Below are 20,170 nucleotides of genomic sequence, written 5' to 3' on the forward strand. Positions count from 1 at the left end.
TAACATTTGCCACCTCCCTTCTCTTTTCATTACTGCCTGAATTGAGTGTCAAACCACCAAAAAATGTTTTACTAAATATTAGCATACTTTAAAATTTCATCCCCCCCAAAATCTCAAAGTAACAAAGTAGTTGAATTGTGAGTATTCATTTAATGTTCAAAGCATGCTGAATACACCTGACCTGTGGTTGTAATTGTTTTATTCTCTACCCAGGTTATAGGCCTAAACCATGTCAAAATACGTAGAATTGCAGGAAATTAGCTTTAAAACGGTACAATTTTATTGGGGGTTGTGCCAAGGGGCAATTAAATTCACATAGCAGGTGGCAAATCTCACTCCAAGCTTTCTTCAAAAATTGACAGCTCTGGAATTTTTTGGGCAATTTAGGGAAAATATAATTCTAAACATCACTCAAATCAGAAGAGGCACAGTGAATGTTAGTTTCAATTAATTTGTTTTGTCCTTGCGTTAGTGTTCCAGCCCAGCCAGCGTTTTTTTGGCCGTGTTTCAGACTTGCGCAGCCAGGAGGAACCCGACGCTGGTGGACGTGTTTCTCTCCTGTAGTGGAACATATTTTCTAATTTTTAGTATTACTGGTAACTAATGCGCTTTATTCAATAATGTTTTTGTGATTGCATTTGTATGTAAGGGAAAATCCTTAACTGGAAGTGAGGTGTAAAACGTCTGTCCGAGGCTCGCTTACTACAGTAACAGCCAGAGAGCTAGCTAGCTAACGTTAGCAGCCAGGCCAGAGTTTGGCCAGGTCTTGGAAGTGTAACGTTAGTTGCTTGCATCGACGCCCTTTAACCATATTCTAAAGCTAGCTAGCTGTAACATTAAATTACAAACTAACGTTAGATAATAAAGGAAAATGACCACCCAGTTCATATAACATTAACTAGCTAATAACCAAACGATGACACAGTAACGGTAACCAGCTAGGGCTAACTAACTATTTGCAATACAAAAGCTATTGTTTTCAAGAAAAAAATGTCTTAGCTAGTCAGGTAACTTGGCGTTGGCGTATTGTGTCTAGCTAACGGCATCTTAGTTAAGTTATTTTCATGTGGGGCTAGATACAGTTCATACAGTAACGTTAGCTAATTATTTATACATGCTAGGCCTGTTTTAGTGACCTGTGGTATTGTCATTTGGAACATTATTTTAATTTAGTTTGAATCATACATGTTGTGGAGAAAAATGGTAAACTAAATGTTCCAATGAGTTTTTGTTTTTTCAGTAACTAGCACGCACTGAAGATGAAAATCGTATTCGCTCAATAATTCTAGTAGCTAATTCGTCTGTCTACACTGAACAAAAATATAAACAACATGTAAAGTGTTGGTCCCATGGTTCATGAGCTGAAATAAAATATCACAGAAATGAACCATACGCACAAAAAGCTTATTTTTCACAAATGTGTTTACGTCCCTGTTAGTGAGCATTGTACCTTTGGCAAGATACGCCACGCCACACCTCAGGTGGATGGACTATCAAGAAGATCATTACACAGGCCACTCTAAAATGTGCAGTTTTGTCACACAACAAAATGACACAGATGTCAAGTTTTGAGGGGGCGTGCAATTGGCATGCTGACTGCAGGAAAGTTCCCCAGGGCTGTTGCTAGATAATTTAATGTTAATTTCTCTACCATAAGCCACCTCCAACGTTGTTTTAGGGAATTTGGCAGTACGTCCAACTGCCCTCGCAACTGCAGACCACTTGTAACCATACCAGCACGGGACCTCCACATCCGGCTTCTTCACCAACAGGATCGTCTGAGACCAGCCACCCGGACAGCTGATTTCTACACAAACTGTCAGAAACATTCTCAGGGAAGCTCATCCGCATGCTCGTCGTCCTCACCAGGGTCTTAACCTGACTACAGTTCAGTGTTGTAACCGACTTCAGTAGGCAAATGCTCATGTCCACTGGCACGCTGGACAGGTGTGCTCTTCACGGATGAATCCCGGTTTCACCTGTACCGGGCAGATGGCAGACAGTATGGTGTCGTGTAGGCGAGTGGTTTCCTGACGTCAATGTGAACAGAGTGCCCCGTGGTGGTGGGGTTACGGTATGGGCAGGCATAAGCTACGGACAACGAACAAAATTACATTTTATTGATGGCAATTTGAATGCACAGAGATATCTTGACAAGATCCTGAGGCCCATTGTCGTGCCATTTATCCACCGCCATCACCTTGTGTTTCAGAATGATAATGCACAGCCCCATGTCGCAAGGATATGTACACAATTCCTTGAAGCTGAAAATGACCCAGTTCTTTGATGGCCTGCATACTTACAAGACTTGTCACCCGTTGAGCATGTTTGGGATGCTCTGGATCGACGTGTACGACAGCGTGTTCCAGTTCTTGCCAATATCCAGCAACTTCGCACAGCCATTGAAGAGAAGTGGGACAACATTCCACAGTCCACAATCCACAGCCAGACCAACTCCATGCGAAGGTGTTTTGTTGCACTGCATGAGGCAAATGGTGGTCACACCAGATATTGACTGTTTTTCTGATCCACGCCGCCATAGCTGTGGAAAGTAGGGGTGCTGAGGGTGCTGCAGCACCATCTGAAAAATCGGAGGAATTTTTTGTTCTTCTACTAGTCCTGTATTAGTGGACGGATATAACTGTCTGTAAGAAAATAAAAGTTCTGATTTCCTTATATTAACGGTAACTTGTAAAATAGTTGCATGTTGCATTTATTTTTGTTCAGTGTAATTTATTTAGTGTTTTATATTTGTATGTTTTAATCTGGGATGCTGTATTAAGCTGTTTAGCGGCTTACATGATTTGAAATGCCTGTCCCTGATGTTGTGGGGGCCTCTGGACAGATGTCAAATGACGCACAATATGCAGTTTCACATTTATAATTCCAAATGAAATGCATTAAATGTGAAGGAATAGGATGATATCCAAGCGTATCGAGTAGTATGCGCTGATTTAGCTCCCAATAATGGATTATACAATACTCAGTTGTGTAGTTAGTCCTTTATGATATAATTCAGTTTGACCTATGCTCTATCACACGCTATTGTGGATGGTGTTGGCACATCCTTGTTATGTTATACATTTTCTCTCGTTACACTTGGGTGAGAAACTGCAGTTCTGTTATGACTGTTTGTAAGTCTCTGTCCTGTACTCAAACCAGTTTCTTTTCAGTTTTCCAGGGGAGTGTTTGTTTTATTTAAATCTAGGTTAAGAAGCATCTTCTTGTCCATTCCTTTAGCTCTTTTGGATGGGGAATAAGAGTTTATTATTAAGAAAAGTAGATTTACTGAAGATTTCATGCAACAACTAAAAAAGCCACTCATTGTCGCCTGCTGGAATCCCTAGAAGACCCATCCCACCTATATTTTTCGACATCATCCTTTATGAAGCTGACAAAAAAAAGAAATTCTCTCAAAGCCTCTTTTCTTTCTCCTGCTAGTCTTTTTGGATGATTTGCTGGGAGTGCAATCCCTCACTTCTCTCACATTATTCCCCCCATTCTTGCACCATCCATCTGTAATGCTTAGCAGTCTGGCTGGAAAGAGTTAGAAGGAAGGTTGTAGGACGACAAGTGTCTCTGGACCTCCCCTTTCCTTCTTATCTCACGGATCGAGTGTTCCTTCAGGACCATGATAGTCACAGAGACACCCTATTAGAAGTGCTTGAGGAAGGGAGGAATCTTCTCATCCACGCCAGGTGAATTTAGCCTGAAGCAGAGTCTAATTTCTCTGCAACTTATACTCAGTCACATTCCTTTCGTGGACATATGTCACAATGGACCACAAAGGAATTCTAATTCTTTAGAATTAAACTCTGTAGAGTTATGTTCAGTTCCTCCAGGATTCAGCGATTCTGTTATCACAATCTTTTGCAAAATCACCAATACCCCACATTATGCGAGGGCTTGCAAATATCACTGCACTATTTCTCCATAAGACAGTCAAATCATAGCAATATTATTGCATAAAACTGACCCATCACCGCAGTACAAAGAAGGTTCGCAATTTCAACCAATCGCCACACATTTACTGCATATTATGGTTCAATAAAGCCACACGTCAACAAACTTTTTCCCTTGTCAGTGCAGTTGTGACATTTGACAATCATTGCATATTGCTATGCAAAATGTCAGAATTTCCACAGCAAAATCAAGCATTTTTACCCGCAAATATAACAAAAAATCCCTGCAAAATCCTGGAGGGACTGTCTGTTGCCGCCACAGTGAAGCAATCAAATCCACTCTTGCCAGAGAAATGACCATGGCTCCTGTTTCACTGTTGCTAGCCCAGGGAGAGTCCTGTTGGCCCTGAAGAGAACACCCCTGACCCGGAAGTGAATCCAGTCCACCAGCCTGAACATGACTAACCATGGAGATGACTGCTATTTCTTCTACTACTCCAACTGTGCTAAAGTAGGAGTCATAACAAAAACAGCATCGGGCACTGTAGCATTTTTTTTTTTTGAGGGGGGGGTAAATGACAGTAAATGCAGCTCAGATGTGTAAGTATTGAAATGGTTGTGGTTTGTATTTCCTGGTGCAGGGTGATCGCTGCCCCTTCAGACACTGTGATGCCGCCAAGGGCAGTGAGGTTGTCTGCAGCCTGTGGCAGGAGAGCCGCTGCTTCCGACAGGTCTGCAAGTTCCGCCACATGGAGATTAAGGTAAGGATAGATCTCCTCGCTCTGTGTGTGTGTGTGTGTGTGTGTGTGTGTGTGTTTAGACCATCTTTGCCTGAGGTTTGTCACACAAACAAAAAAAGTATATCAGGAATATCCCCTTGAGGTTTGGGCGGTATCCAGATTTTCATTCCATTTCTGTACCATACCTGGGTATGTGCACATGGGGCGCTATTTAAAAAAAAAAAACTCACAAAACAGTTTAGGAAACTGGGATCTTGTTCCAGAAGGGGATTGAATGTCTCTGCTGTAACCAAGAAGCTTGATCTTAACTTGCTAGCTAAGTGGCTAGATGTCAACAAACCAAATTTATAGCTGGAGTCCTGAGCTGGATATCATTTTTCACATCTTAGTTATACTTAACTTAGGTTTTGGAGGGGGCTGCTTCTAACTTTTTTTTAAAAACAGTATTGAAAAATCATACTGTTGGTATTTATAATACCCCGGTATAAAGTAGGGATGTGACAAATTAACATTTTCTTATCGTTTAAACTGCCATTTTTTTTGTTAAAACACAAAAAAATCCTGAAATTCCAGGTCAATTCACAATGCAGAAAAATGGTCCTATTATGCATGTATGACCTCTAGGGGTCGGGCAATGAAGTTCTATCTACTGCGACCCTTTACAGACAGAACACAGTTACAGTAACAGGTTGATGATAACTTTTCAGACAATTTAAAAAAAAAATGTGCCGCATCTGTACACCGTGCTGGCCCAAAGATACTGTAACCCGGTGACAAATCGGTCCCATGAGTAGCCTAAGCTAAGATATTCTACATGCAACAGACCGAAGACACATTTGTGTCATTAGCGAAGAGAAAGAGCAGGCAGGCCAGTGCGAGGGAGAGAGAGGAGGGACAGGCAGAAGCGTGTGCATATCTCTTGGAAATCTGCGTCTCGCAATGTCTTCATTTTCTTGCATGCCTCGCAAATGTAGACAGGTTAAGGATTCCAACTTCATTTTAACGTTTAATAACAAAAACTAAAATAATAAAATATTGAATAAAAATACTCGTATGTTGCAAAGCATGCTACTACGTCTTCTGACATGCCCCCTCTCTACCTCTTCCTCTCATACAGAAAAACAGGAAGGAGATGGCGTGTTACTGGGAGAACCAGCCTGCTGGCTGCCAGAAGCCTCACTGTGCGTTCCACCATGAGAAACCACGCTTCATAGATGGCCAATACGTACCGCTTAACAAAAGTGAGTAGACTCTGGCCCAGCCACTGTTAACTTGCTGATCTTCATCTCCTCAGCATCGTGACAGAATTTTCACTTGAATGATATTGTGTATCAGCAGATATACACTGAACAAAAATATAAACGCAGCATTTCATGAGCTGAAATAAAAGATCCCAGAAATGTTCCATATGCCAAAAAAAAATATTTCTCTCAATTTGTGAACAAATCTGTTACATCCCTGTTAGTGAGCATTTCTCCTTTGCTAAGATATGCCACACCTGTTAGGTGGATGGATTATCAAGAATCTGATTAAAGAGCATTATCATTACACAGGTGCATCTTGTGTTGGACTATAAAAGGCCACAAAAATGTGCAGTTTTGTCACACAACACAATGCCACAGATGTCTCAAGTTTTGAGGGAGCATGCTGACTGCAGGAAAGTCCACCAGAGCTGTTGCCAGAATTGAATGTTCATTTCTCTACCATGAGCCACCTCCAACGTTGTTTTAGAGAATTTGTCAGTACGTCCAACCGGCCTCACAACCGCAGACCACATGTATGACCACGTGTATTATCTCTGTGATGAGATCCTGAGGCCCATTGTGCCAATTGTCCGCCGCCATGACCTCATGTTTCAGCATGATAATGCACGGTCCCATGTCACAAGAATTTGTACCCAATTCCTAGAAGCTTAAAAAGTCCCAGTTCTTCCATGGCCTGCATACTCACAAGACATGTCACCTATTGAGCATGTTTGGGATGCTCTGTATCGACGTGTAAGACAGCGTGTTCCAGTTCCCGCCAATATCCAGCAACTTCGCACAGCCATTGAATAGGAGTGGGACAACATTCCACAGGCCACATTCAACAGCCTCATGAACTCTATGTGAAGGAGATGTGTCACTTTGCATGAGGCAAATGGTGGTCACCAGATATTTACTGGTTTTCTGATCCATGCCGCCATAGCTGTGGGAGGTAGGGGTGCTGAGGGTGCTGCATTAGGGCCTAATGAATTTATTTCAATTGACTGATTTCCTTAAATGAACTGTAACTCAGTAAAATCTTTGAAATTGTTGCATGTTATATTTTTGTTCTGTGTATGTATGTATGTATGTATGTATGTATGTATGTATGTATGTATGTATGTATGTATGTATGTGTGTGTGTGTGTATATATATATATACGTACGTATGTATGTATGTATGGGGGGGGGGAGTATTTGATCCCCTGCTGATTTTGTACGTTTGCCCACTGACAAAGAAAGGATCAGTCTATAATTTTAATGGTAGATTTATTTGAACTGTGAGAGACAGAATAACAACAAAAATATCCAGAAAAATGCATGTCAGAAATGTTATAAATTGAAATCCTGCAGCGCCCGCAAGGCCCCCCTGCTCAAGAATACATATACATGCCCGTCTGAAGTTTGCCAATGAACATCTGAATGACTCAGAGGACAACTGGTGAAAGTGTTGTGGTCAGATGAGACCAAAATGGAGCTCTTTGACATCAACTCAACTCGCTGTGTTTGGAGGAGGAGGAATGCTGCCTATGACCCCAAGAACACCATCTTCACCGTCAAACATGGAGGTGGAAACATTATGCTTTGGGGGTGTTTTTCTGCTAAGGGACAGGACAACTTCACCGCATCAAAGGGACGATGGACGGGGCCGTGTACCGTCAAATCTTGGGTGAGAACCTCCTTCCCTCAGCCAGGGCATTGAAAATGGGTCGTGGATGGGTATTCCAGCATGACAATGACCCAAAACACACAGCCAAGACAACACAGGAGTGGCTCAAGAAGAAACACATTAAGGTCCTGGAGTGGCCTAGCCAGTCTCCAGACCTTAATCCCATAGAAAATCTGTGGAGGGAGCTGAAGGTTCGAGTTGCCAAACGTCAGCCTCGAAACCTTAATGACTTGGAGAAGATCTGGAAAGAGGAGTGGGTCAAAATCCCTCCTGAGATGTGTGCAAACCTGGTGGCCAACTACAAGAAACATCTGACCTCTGTGATTGCCAACAAGGGTTTTGCTACCAAGTACTAAGTCATGTTTTGCAGAGGGGTCAAATACTTATTTCCCTCATTAAAATGCAAATCATTTTATAAAATTTTTGACATGCGTTTTTCTGGATTTTTTGTTGTTCTTATTCTGTCTCTCACTGTTCAAATAAACCTACTATTAAAATTATAGACTAATCATTTCTTTGTAAGTGGGCAAACGTACAAAATCAGCAGGGGAACAAATACTTTCTTCCCCCACTGTGTGTGTGTGTGATACACTGCTCAAAAAAATAAAGTGAACACTTAAACAACACAATGTAACTCCAAGTCAATCACACTTCTGTGAAATCAAACTGTCCACTTAGGAAGCAACACTGATTGACAATAAATTTCACATGCTGTTGTGCAAATGGAATAGACAACAGGTGGAAATTATAGGCAATTAGCAAGACACCCCCAATAAAGGAGTGGTTCTGCAGGTGGTGACAACAGACCACTTCTCAGTTCCAATGCTTCCTGGCTGATGTTTTGGTCACTTTTGAATGCTGGCGGTGCTTTCACTCTAGTGGTAGCATGAGACGGAGTCTACAACCCACACAAGTGGCTCAGGTAGTGCAGCTCATCCAGGATGGCACATCAATGCGTGCTGTGGCAAGAAGGTTTGCTGTGTCTGTCAGCGTAGTGTCCAGAGCATGGAGGCGCTACCAGGAGACAGGCCAGTACATCAGGAGACGTGGAGGAGGCCGTAGGAGGGCAACAACCCAGCAGCAGGACCGCTACCTCCGCCTTTGTGCAAGGAGGAGCAGGAGGAGCACTGCCAGAGCCCTGCAAAATGACCTCCAGCAGGCCACAAATGTGCATGTGTCTGCTCAAACGGTCATAAACAGACTCCATGAGGGCCCGACGTCCACAGGTGGGGGTTGTGCTTACAGCCCAACACCGTGCAGGACGTTTGGCATTTGCCAGAGAACACCAAGATTGGCAAATTCGCCACTGGCGCCCTGTGCTCTTCACAGATGAAGCAGGTTCACACTGAGCACGTGACAGACGTGACAGAGTCTGGAGACGCCATGGAGAACGTTCTGCTGCCTGCAACATCCTCCAGCATGACCGGTTTGGCGGTGGGTCAGTCATGGTGTGGGGTGGCATTTCTTTGGGGGGCCGCACAGCCCTCCATGTGCTCGCCAGAGGTAGCCTGACTGCCATTAGGTACCGAGATGAGATCCTCAGACCCCTTGTGAGACCATATGCTGGTGCGGTTGGCCCTGGGTTTCTCCTAATGCAAGACAATGCTAAACCTCATGTGGCTGGAGTGTGTCAGCAGCTCCTGCAAGAGGAAGGCATTGATGCTATGGACTGGCCCGCCCGTTCCCCAGACCTGAATCCAATTGAGCACATCTGGGACATCATGTCTCGCTCCATCCACCAACTTCACGTTGCACCACAGACTGTCCAGGAGTTGGCGGATGCTTTAGTCCAGGTCTGGGAGGAGATCCCTCAGGAGACCATCCGCCACCTCATCAGGAGCATGCCCAGGCGTTGTAGGGAGGTCATACAGGCATGTGGAGGCCACACACACTACTGAGCCTCATTTTGACTTGTTTTAAAGACATTACATCAAAGTTGGATCAGCCTGTAGTGTGGTTTTCCACTTTAATTTTGAGTGTGACTCCAAATCCAGACCTCCATGGGTTGATAAATTGGATTTCCATTGATTATTTTTGTCTGATTTTTGTTGTCAGCACATTCAACTATGTAAAGAAAAAAGTATTTAATAAGATTATTTCATTCAGGATGTGTTATTTTAGTGTTCCTTTAATTTTTTTGAGCTATGTGTGTGTGTGTGTGTATGTATGTATATATATATATATATATATATATATATATATATATATATATATATATATATATATATATATATATATATATATATATATATATATTCATTCAGGACTGAGATGAATAGCATATTTGCGCTCACTTATGAACAAACCTATTTTTTATCAGAACCAGAGTTGGTCAATAGTTTCTGAACTGGATGGTTTTGTCACTTAGGTTTCGCCCTGAAAGAGGAAGAGCAGCCTCATGAGGATCCTTTGCCTCCTGTCTCTGCCCCGATCCCAGTCAACCCCCAGCTCCGTGGGGTCATTAAGGCGGAGACACAGGAGAACGTTCCCAGCCCGACCCACCCGCCTGTGGTCATCAATCCGGCAGATGATGATGAGGATGAAGATGGTGAGAAACACACTGTTCTTACATCTTAACTAGGACAATTACATTTGTGTAGTGTATTTACGTCAAGTTTATTTCAAGTGCAATTTACAAAGGTCACAACACACTTAACATAACTAAAAAGTTAGACTAAAATGTAGAAAGGCAATATAAACAACAATTAAGGAGCAAATAGTCCATAGGACAAGAAGGAGTAGGGCAGTGGAAAGAAACACAGTGGAAAGATACACAATGCAGAGACAGAATGGAGCTCTTAAAGAGGCAGTAGCGCAGAGACGCATGGAGCAGACCGTCAAGGTTATTAAAGTTTTAGGTGTAAATTATATTTGAAGGTGGAGATGGTTAGGAAATACAATACTTTTGTTTGAGATTTAATTTGTGAACTACCATTTGACTAAGGGAGGTTCCTGTGTGTGTGTACCTACGCAGATCAGTTCTCAGAGGGGGAGGACAGCAGGTACGTCTCAGACGGATCCAGAGTGGTCTCTCCCAGGAAGATGGCCGTGGCCTCCAACTCCGGTATGAGGAGGACAAAGAAATAGAACAGATGAACATCCAACGCAATGCCTGTTTTTTAAAGCGTCAATCAGCAGTTGAATCAATAACAAAGCATATTTTCCCCCCACCGTTTCATTTAAAAGCTGAGTGATGGGGCTGGCGAAATGTAACCACTCTTAAATTCAGATAGAGCTATGGATGTTTTACCCATGGTTTGAGACTATACAGTATTGGTTTACGTTTACTTTTACAAACATTGGCGTAAAACAAGATAATATTTTAGGTTCTGATGGGGTACAACAGTTGAACTAAGGTCATTGGCATTTAAGTTATTCTTCAAGAATAACATCAATATAATTTAATGCCTCCGTGACAACAGGGATATATTTCAAAGGTCTTGTATTTGAAAGAACAATCCTCTTAAAACTTTGCCCATTCAAGGCTGTGTGTGTCTCAAGTGGCCATTACAGAGGGGTAGAGAAAGACCCTCTTTTAAAACCTTGGTCAGGGGACGTCATTGTCTTTGAGCGGCCCCTTTGTCTCTCTGTGATTGGCTAACTATTTTTTGGGGGGACACAGATGACTCGCTCAACTTTGGTGTCAGAACCTTGGAGGAGATCAGACTGAGGAAAGCCCTGAAAGCCAGTATGAGGATAGCTGGTGTTCATCCTTCCTCTCTCCTCCCCAATGCATCGACCATTGCCTTTTGTATCGTCGTCAATATTAGAAAAACTGTCATTTCAGAAACTATTGAGAAACTCTGGTTGTGATAAAAAAATTGGTTTGTTCATAAGTGAGCACTTATCTTTTCTCCTACTGTTAGTGATATGGTGTGAGTTTATCAACTGTCCTTGTCTCTCAGGTTATCCAGTTCCTGGCCAGGGCTCAAACCAGAGAAACAACGGCATGAGCAGCAAGAAGGAGAACATGAAATCCTTTATCCGTCCATCTCTCTTCACAGCTAAGGATGGTAAGAATCATTGAACACTGATCTAGCTGAGCCCCCATTGTGTATGCATTGATTAACAAGATGGGATGTTTTCCCAGTTTGAATATTGTTGAAGTGAATCCCACAAGTACATATGAACACTTGCTACATGAACACACTTGCTACATGTCATGTACATGTAATTTGTAACATATGCATGCTGCCCCCTCAGACACTGTGGTGTTTGGTGAAGAGACTAGGAGACAACTTTGTGGACAGGCTCAGGAAGAGAATAGTCAAAGGAGACTTCTGGAAACTCCAATGTCTTGTATTGTCGTAGTTAAAGAATCACTCGGAGTAATGTTTGCACTCTTTCCTATCTGAGAATCACTAATCATTACATTTGTCATTTAGCAGATGTTCTTACTCAGAGCAACTTACATTAGTGAGCGTATACATGTACAACGCTGCCAGTCCATGTAGCTACACAACTGTACAATCATGAGCTACAAAATCACACTGGGCGTTATTAGTTGTGCTACCACCAACACCTTAAACTTCCATGACCATTAACCTCTGACCTTTTAGAAGTTCCTGCCGAGGGTGACATCCCAATGAACCGCCGTCTGGCCGAGCGCCTCGGGAGGAACATGGAGGAGGATGAAATGGACCTGCCCCCTCGGAAAGGTGAGCGAAGGGAAACTTTAATATATCCACAGTGGATTGAAATACCTCAGACTATATAGGAATACTAGTTCTTAAGTGTATGTAATTGAACTGGTATATTTAGCCTTTGTTCTTGATGTTATATGTTGTGTCGATGGGCTTGAACTAAATATTCCTTAAATACCTGGGTCGTGTTCATTAGGGCACGCAACAAAGAACATGTAAAAAATGTTTGGCAATGGGGGAAAAAAATTGGTTTCTTATGGGTAGTCTGTCCTCCGTGCCTAATTTGGACTGGTTTTCATGTTATTTTCTTCTCCAAACCCTTAGCTGTGAAACCTGTCAGGGACAGACTGGGATTACCTGTTGAACCCATTGCTGCATCTGAAGCAGGTATTAATTAACTCACCTCTCACAATTAACAAGTATCTCTTGATACTTGTTAATTGGTTCCTCTCTAGGTTTCTTCCTCGGTTCTGGCCTTTCTAGGGAGTTTTTCCTAGCCACCGTGCTTCTACACCTGCATTGCTTGCAGTTTGGTGTTTTAGGCTGGGTTTCTGTACAGCACTTTGTGACATCAGCTGATGTAAGAAGGGCTTCATAAATACATTTGATTTATTAATTGAAATGTCTCAAAATTGCTTAGTCATTCTATTGATGTGATTTTAATATTTTAATTATTTAGTTACTTTGTATATTCTTCTGTAAAGAGCTTTTGGTAGCTAATACAATTTTTAAACGGTTTAACAGTATCAATCTGAAGTATACAGCTATTCTCCTTTTGTCAATGTTGATAAATAACCTCTCCCTCAGCTGAGAGCAACAGCAAGACTACAGCGTCTGGAGTAATCCGCATCAAAACCCTGGAGGAGATTAGGCATGAAAAGTTAGCCAAGACTCAGGGTCAAGGGGACGACCATCGTCCTTCAGTCCCTGATACCACCGCTTCCAAGGCCTCAAAGAGAAGTGCCGCTGTCAAATGTGCAGCTGGTCTTCATGTGAAGACCTTTTCTGAGATCCTCCATGCCAAGAGGAAGCTGGAGGAGGACCAGGGGCCCAGCCTCAGGAAGACCAAGCTGCTGGCTGTGGAAGCAGCTTTGGGTAACTCCCAGAGACCCCCAGAGCCAGCCATGCCCATGCGGGTGGTCCCTCCTGGGGGAAGAGTTAAGGTGAAGACCCTGGAGGAAATCCGCAGGGAGAAGGCAGCCAGGATGCAGGCCTTGGGACAGGAGGCGTCTAACGGGAAAATCCCAGGCTCTGCCCCGGCCTCCAAAGAGGAAGGTGCCAAGAAGTCCTGCATACTGCGTATCAACAAACCAGCTTCTGGTAAGTATATATATTTTTAGTGATGCACTGATATGCCATTTTTGGACGATACCAATATCCAATATTTTCCTTGCCCAAAAAAACTATACCGATAACCAATATTTAAAATGTTTGCGGCCTTTTAAGCATTCTAGTACAGTTAAATAGTTAACACACACAGACGCAGAGGTCTAAGGCACTGCATCTCAGTGCAAGAGGCATCACTACAGTCCCTGGTTCGAATCCAGGCTGTTTCACATCCGGCCATGATTGGGAGTCCCATAGGGCGGCGCACAATTTGCCCAGCGTCGTCCGGGTTTGGACGGGGTAGGCCGTCATTGTAAATAAGAATTTGTTCTTAACTGACTTGTTAAATAAAGGTTAAACACACAGTCACCACACTGACCAAAAAGTTATTTTGTTGGCATTTACGTATATCCCCATTACCAGTAAAACATAATCAAAACCTGTTTCTTTCACTTACTTGCTGTGCTGCTTTGTTGTTCATTTGTTCAGTCATTTCATTCTTGACCAGGATTTCTATGGAAAGCCGTTTGGGTCTTTGCGTGTCAAATAACACTATTTGACGTGTCAAATAAGCTTGTTGACCAATCAGGACCTGAATATGACTGCCTGTGACATAATAATTTCATGCGTTCATAAATGTTTTACGTAGTTATTACACAATGATTACACTATCACTCGTATTTCATATGTCACAACGATTCATTGACATGTATGCTATGATGCTGGTAAGTTGTCTTGCACACCTACAGTGCTGGTCATGAAAAAAAAGCTAGCTAGCTCATGGACGCAAACAATGTTCTTCCCCAAAAACATAGCAAAACAACTGCTTCAGTAGCTATAGTTAGCTAGCTATCTATATAGCTAGGTGTAATCTAAAATAACCCTAATTTATAAGACAGTTCTTATTTGATTAATGGTGGCCGGACCCATCTATGTGAAGCTAGCCACAATAAGAATTAGCCACAAGAGGACTTTGCAGTTAGCCTTCAATAAAAGTATGTAATTGACAGCGAATTATGCCATAATTGAATAGATCATGCTAAATGAGGTTGGAATGTTATATAAATCAACAAAATAATTATTTGTTCATTTGACATCTGTTAATCACACTGGATGTATTGCACTTATTTCATTGTACAGCCTTTCCTATGGATTGTGGATCAATGACATGGGGTATCAGTGTACTCAGTGACACCCAGAGAACATTAGCGTCATAGCTCTTATTGCGGGACTCTGAAACAACTGTGAATTGACCCACATTTATTGTCAACCTGTGTGTATTGAACACTAAAAAAATACTGCGTGGATGTTTTGGAGTCTGATAACTCTGAGGAGGATGTTAGGAAAAAATTGCTTGGGTATTGAGTAGACTGTTAGCCCATTTCATTGATCCCCAATCCTTAGGTAAAGCTGTACAGTGCAATATGAATGTCAATACACACAGTAGGCTGACTGGGGAGGTGATTTCACACAGTCACAGTCCCACGATAAGAGCTACAATGCTAATATTTGCGTAAACTCTTCACAGTTGAGTTCTGTGGGTGTCACCGAGTAGACTGATACCCCATTTCTTTGTTTCACATTCCAACCTTGTTTAACATTATCTAGTCTAAATATGACATGATTCCACCAATTGTAACCTTCTGCATCACTTTCAAAGAGGTACTTTTATTTTGAAGGCAAACCGCAAATTCCACTATTGTGCCTAAACCTTATTGTGGCTATCTTCACAACACAACCCAGTCTGGTCCAGCCTCACTAGCCAGATACAGCTAACTGGCTGCTTATAACTTTAGCTTTGGGCAACAGGGTTAAGTAGCTGGCTAGCTATTTATTTTCATGAACTGAAGTTCAATTTCAATAGGCGAACAACAAGTGGCAACCTAGCTAATACTTACAAGGATTCCTAAATCATTGCTAATAATGAAAATGACTGCAGTTTCTACTGGTCATTGTTTTCAGGCTGGATGTATTGGTGCTAGCTAGGTACCAAGCTAAAGCTAGCTAGCTATCCCAGAAGTTGCGGTCGAACAAATAATGCTTTATTACCAACTTGGTATTGTAAACACATCGTTCGTGGCCGGTGTTTGCTTGTTTGCAGACTTTTTTGTACTGCTTTAAGTGCTACTGATGGTAGTGGTGGCACTTGGCTTGCACGTGCAAATTCAGAACACACAACATTCTATAATAGAACTGTGTTATTGTCAAATAATGTTATTTGACGTGCATCTTTTTTGACACGCAAAGACTCAAACGGTATTCCATAGTATGTCGTGAAGCTAACAGCAGTGACGCTATTACTGTGTAACTCCGGTAGGGCAACATCTGAAAAATAGCGCACTTGGTAGTGTGTACTGGTGCTCGACCAGTTGCGAAAGCCAACATCACCCATAACAGAACAGTTGATTGTCAAGGGCAATGAATTCCATTATCTTGCCGTTAATGGATTTCGCCTTTGAGTTGTCTTGCTGAAATGCTCTTAGTCTTTCAAATGGCTGCTCGACTTGTTGACTGCTCGATCCACACAGCACGCATTGTGGGCTAGGTTAGGAATGCTGCGTAGTGCCAAATTTTACGTGGTGTCAAGTACCTACGTTATTTTGGTATGCACGTCAGCTTTGACATCGGTTTTGCACATCGCCGTTAACTAGACATCGGACCGATACCGGCATCTTTAGCTAATATCGTCCGATTCCGATATGTTCACCGATCTGTCGTGCATCCCAAATATTTTTGATTAGTGAATTATTTGTAGATTGATTCAGGAACCCTTTTCCAATTGCTCATAACAACCTCTAGCTGTAGTGTTATATATTATTCTAAGACATTATTTTGTTGTCCTTACAGCTGCCATTACTACCACCCAGAAGACATCCGAGGTGACCAAGAAGGAGAAGCCAGCTGAGCCTGCTGCTGTTGCTACTGAGGTAAGACTTCCATACCTTCTATCATGTGTGTCCTGTCTGAATACCTTAGATCCAAATATGTAGTCCTACTCTGAATCAGAGCGGTTAATCACTGAATATCTCTGTTCCTTTAGGCCACCCCTGCTAACGGTAGCAGCGTGAATGTGAAGACCTTTGAGGAGATCATGCATGAGAAGAGGCTTCGCAGGCAACGGGTGCAGGAGGAGCAGGCCTCGTCCACCAGCCACTCAGAGCAGGCCTCGTCCACCAGCCACTCAGAGCAGGCCTCGTCCACCAGCCACTCAGAGCAGGCCTCGTCCACCAGCCACTCAGAGCAGGCCTCGTCCACCAGCCACTCAGAGCAGGCCTCGTCCACCAGCCACTCAGAGCAGGCCTCGTCCACCAGCCACTCAGAGCAGGCCTCGTCCACCAGCCACTCAGAGCAGGCCTCGTCCACCAGCCACTCAGAGGGCTTCGCCAAGGCTGAATCTACCCAGAAACAGGCCGGAGGCCCTGCCCCCCAGAGGGAGAAGAAGGTGTGGGTGAGCCCCTCTGCCGCCTCCTCACCCCCCACCATCACCCTGGAGGCACCTGCCCAGGCTCCCAAGACCCCCTCCCCTCTGCTCTGTGCCACCCTATCCCCCCAACAGGGGACTCCACTAAGGCAGGCCGAGCCAGACTCCCCCTCCCTCAGCCCCAGGAGCTTCAGCACTGCCCCAGGCAAGAGGGAGAGAGGCTCCCCAGGAGGTTCCAGTCCCCCCAAGCAGGCTGCCTTAGCATCAGCTACCTCCCCTAGGCCCTCTGTGGAAGAGGCTCCAGTTGAGAAGGCTGGGCAAGCTACTGAAGCTAAAGGTACGTGCCTGCAGAGAAAATAAAATCCCCAAAGTTTATGCAAAGATCAACTCAAATATTAGTCTTACCTCCTGTGTGCTGTTTCAGTGAGGCCCAAGCTGAACGTGAGGCCTTCTGTGATAAAGCCGGCTGCCCAGGTAAAGCCAGGCCAGAAAAGGAGAGCAGCAGAAAGATCTGCTGTTGCTGCAGTCAAACCCCTCAACTGCACCTCCACAGCACAGGAAGAGCCACCGCAGGAGCTGCCCTGCAAACTGAGAGAGGTAGGTCTCAAACCTCAAGCTCTCTCTGTGACAGGATTTCTTTGATGTTATGGAGATGTACTTTATAAAACCACTGTTATTATATACTGTGTTATATACCTTGTGTGTTTTCTCCAGGTGTCCTTTCCCTCCTCCAGAATACAGGCCCAAATAAGTCCGATGGTTCCTAGGAGTCCTCTCACTATCCCGGCCCTGGGCCGCGGCTCCAGTCCCCTGAGAGAGGAGTTCCAGGTGGTCCCTGTCAAACAGCACAGCCCAGCCATCCCCACAGCAGCCCCAGATACCTACATAGTCCCACAAAGGTAACACTGGCAAACCGCGCTACGGTTACAACTCTTCTTTATACTGTCATATGGTTAAATCTAAAATAAACCCAAACTTCCATGGCTGAATGAGGTTAAATGAACTCTGCTCGTCTTGCTCTCCTCACCAGTTCTTTGGTGAAGACGCCCACCCAGCCCAAGGCTCGGCGGTCCACTGTTAGCTCCTCCGCCATGGACGAATTTGACGAACTGATGATCGAGTTCACAGATGACCGTCTGGAAGACGACTTGGAGCTGGACCCCGGCAAGGGAGAGGACGACTACCTGCTGGAGCTGTCTGAGATGATTGACAGCTAGACTGGCCTACCTGCTAAACCAATCAGCTAGACTGGCCGACCCTTGACCTTGGGTAACGCTTATGTTCATGTCACCTGATACCTTATACCCCGTTCACAACCCCTGACCGATCCTTGACCTTGAGTAACGCAAATATTCATGTAACCTGATATCCCATTCATGACCCCTGACTGACCCTTGACCTAGAGTAACTCCTACATTCATCACCACCAATAGAATTTCACCACCGGAACTAATCAAAAACCCTCAGTCAACCACCTGAACTAACACCAGTTGAACTTTAACCTACCAGACAAACTTGCAGGGCATCAATGTTACTGAAGATCCCCAACCACCTTCACCATCTCTCAGCCCATTTCATGATAGTAGACTGGTTGCTCGCGCCAACATGTCAGAGGGGACTTATGTTAATTAAAGAAAAAATTAAATGCATTGTATTTTACATTTTTAGATGGGATTGTTTTTACTCTACTATTTAATTCATGGTTACCTTTTTGTCCTGGGAAAATTATCCTTTATGTATTTTAATTTCTGTACCTTTTTGATTATTTGACACTAGTAGTGATATACTCGTCTAAGGGTTTTATTTTTTTTTGTCTTTCTTTTTTTGTCCCGAAAGATAACATGGAAAAAGCTAACATTTTGTTGAATGACATACAAATATATTTTTCAAACATCCTCAGGAATTACCATCTTGCATTTTAAGGACGAGCTTGTGGTCTTAACCTGCCAGGCCTGTCACCCATGGGGCGGCAGGTAACCTAGTGGTTAGAGCATTGGACTAGTAACTGAAAGGTTGTCAGCTCGACTCCCCGAGCTGACAAGGTACAAATCTGTCGTTCTGCCCCTGAACAAGGCAGTTTAACCCACTGTTCCTAGGCCGTCATTGAAAATAAGAATTTGTTCTTAACTGACTTGCCTAGTAAAATAAAGGTAAAAAAATAAAAATGTATCATTGTTTGTTGCATACACAGACTGAATCTGTGTATGCTTAGACTGCTTTAAATGGAAGAGCTACAATAACTAACTGTTGTAGCAGGGTGTCAGACTGCTGCTGCAATTCCAATCTTTAGCCTGCTCCTGTGCTTGCCTTGAGCTCATGTCTACTGTCGGACTGACGCTCCAAAAATCATGTACAGTTTTGTTCACCTAAAGTTCTGAACTGATAAAATGGTAAATGTAAAGTGGTTGTGGGAACTTTGAGTTAGCTATATTTGAGATGAACTAAATGAAAATATGGGTTGAAGTATGAAGTGAATGTTTACCCTCAAGTATTTGGACCTAAAAGTAAGATTTGTTTTTCAGTTTCGTATTACAGAAGTTAACTTTGGAATTAGTCCCTTTTTAAATACAACTACCATCTTCCTCTAGCTTCACCTACCTATTCCCCCCCCCCCTTTTTTATTTGTATTGTACATTGGTCAACATGTGTGTTTGGATGAAATACCATTTTGGACAATGTTTTAAACCTACCCAATTATTTGACTGAACAATTCAACACAGTTGAATATGAAACATTACACACTGTTTAACATCCAGCCTGCTCTCTGTTCAACCTTTTGTTACAAATAGTGTTTTCTAGTCTTAAAATGTGAAAAAGCAGCTTCTCAGGGACTATGAATCTGCTGTCTGACTTTGAACCTATTTGTAATGTTCATACACCATGTCTGAATTCAACTGACGCTTTCCACTTTCCTCTGCTAGCATGTGACAACTGGCCGGAGTACCAGTTGGTCCTGTCCCATGTCAACTGCGATCAGATGTCTGCTGACCAGAGTTGGATGATCTTGGATAATGAGCCTGTTGGTTGTGTATCTGTACCTGCTTGAGCCTGTTCTGATGTAAATGTCTAAAGGGTGTTGTACATAATAAAAAGGCTTTCATGACAAGTTGCTATTCCCCAGTCTCGAGGACTTCTTTATTTTTTTATTTAACCAGGTAGGCCAGTTGAGAACAAGTTCTCATTTACAACTGCGACTTGGCCAAGATAAAGCAAAGCAGTGCAACA

General features: G+C 43.2%; 1 protein-coding gene across 5 annotated transcripts; it reads left to right on the top strand.

The window, feature by feature from the left end:
- The first annotated feature begins 443 nt into the window (after window positions 1–443).
- On the top strand, window positions 444–20,061 carry LOC115150313 (zinc finger CCCH domain-containing protein 11A). Of its 5 annotated transcripts, none has more exons than XR_003867090.1 (17): window positions 445–596; window positions 4,287–4,413; window positions 4,544–4,663; window positions 5,760–5,883; window positions 9,924–10,103; window positions 10,530–10,619; window positions 11,178–11,258; window positions 11,461–11,568; window positions 12,115–12,213; window positions 12,523–12,585; window positions 13,006–13,518; window positions 16,372–16,451; window positions 16,565–17,282; window positions 17,370–17,542; window positions 17,660–17,844; window positions 17,976–18,214; window positions 19,867–20,061. XR_003867090.1 is itself a non-coding variant. In XM_029693471.1 (17 exons), the coding sequence occupies exons 3-17, from the start codon at window positions 4,360–4,362 to the stop codon at window positions 18,160–18,162; spliced, it is 2,775 nt and encodes a 924-aa protein (XP_029549331.1). In that variant the 5' UTR covers window positions 445–596; window positions 3,530–3,698; window positions 4,287–4,359; the 3' UTR covers window positions 18,163–18,604. The 5 variants fall into 5 exon arrangements, 4 of the variants coding, with proteins under 4 accessions (XP_029549332.1, XP_029549331.1, XP_029549330.1 ...); XM_029693471.1 differs by lacking the exon at window positions 19,867–20,061 and adding an exon at window positions 3,530–3,698 and having other exon boundaries at window positions 17,976–18,604; XM_029693470.1 differs by lacking the exon at window positions 19,867–20,061 and having other exon boundaries at window positions 17,976–18,604.
- The last annotated feature ends 109 nt before the right edge of the window (window positions 20,062–20,170 follow it).

The sequence above is a fragment of the Salmo trutta genome, chromosome 16 (genome assembly GCF_901001165.1).
Source record: "Salmo trutta chromosome 16, fSalTru1.1, whole genome shotgun sequence".
In the NCBI taxonomy this organism is placed as follows: domain Eukaryota; kingdom Metazoa; phylum Chordata; class Actinopteri; order Salmoniformes; family Salmonidae; genus Salmo; species Salmo trutta.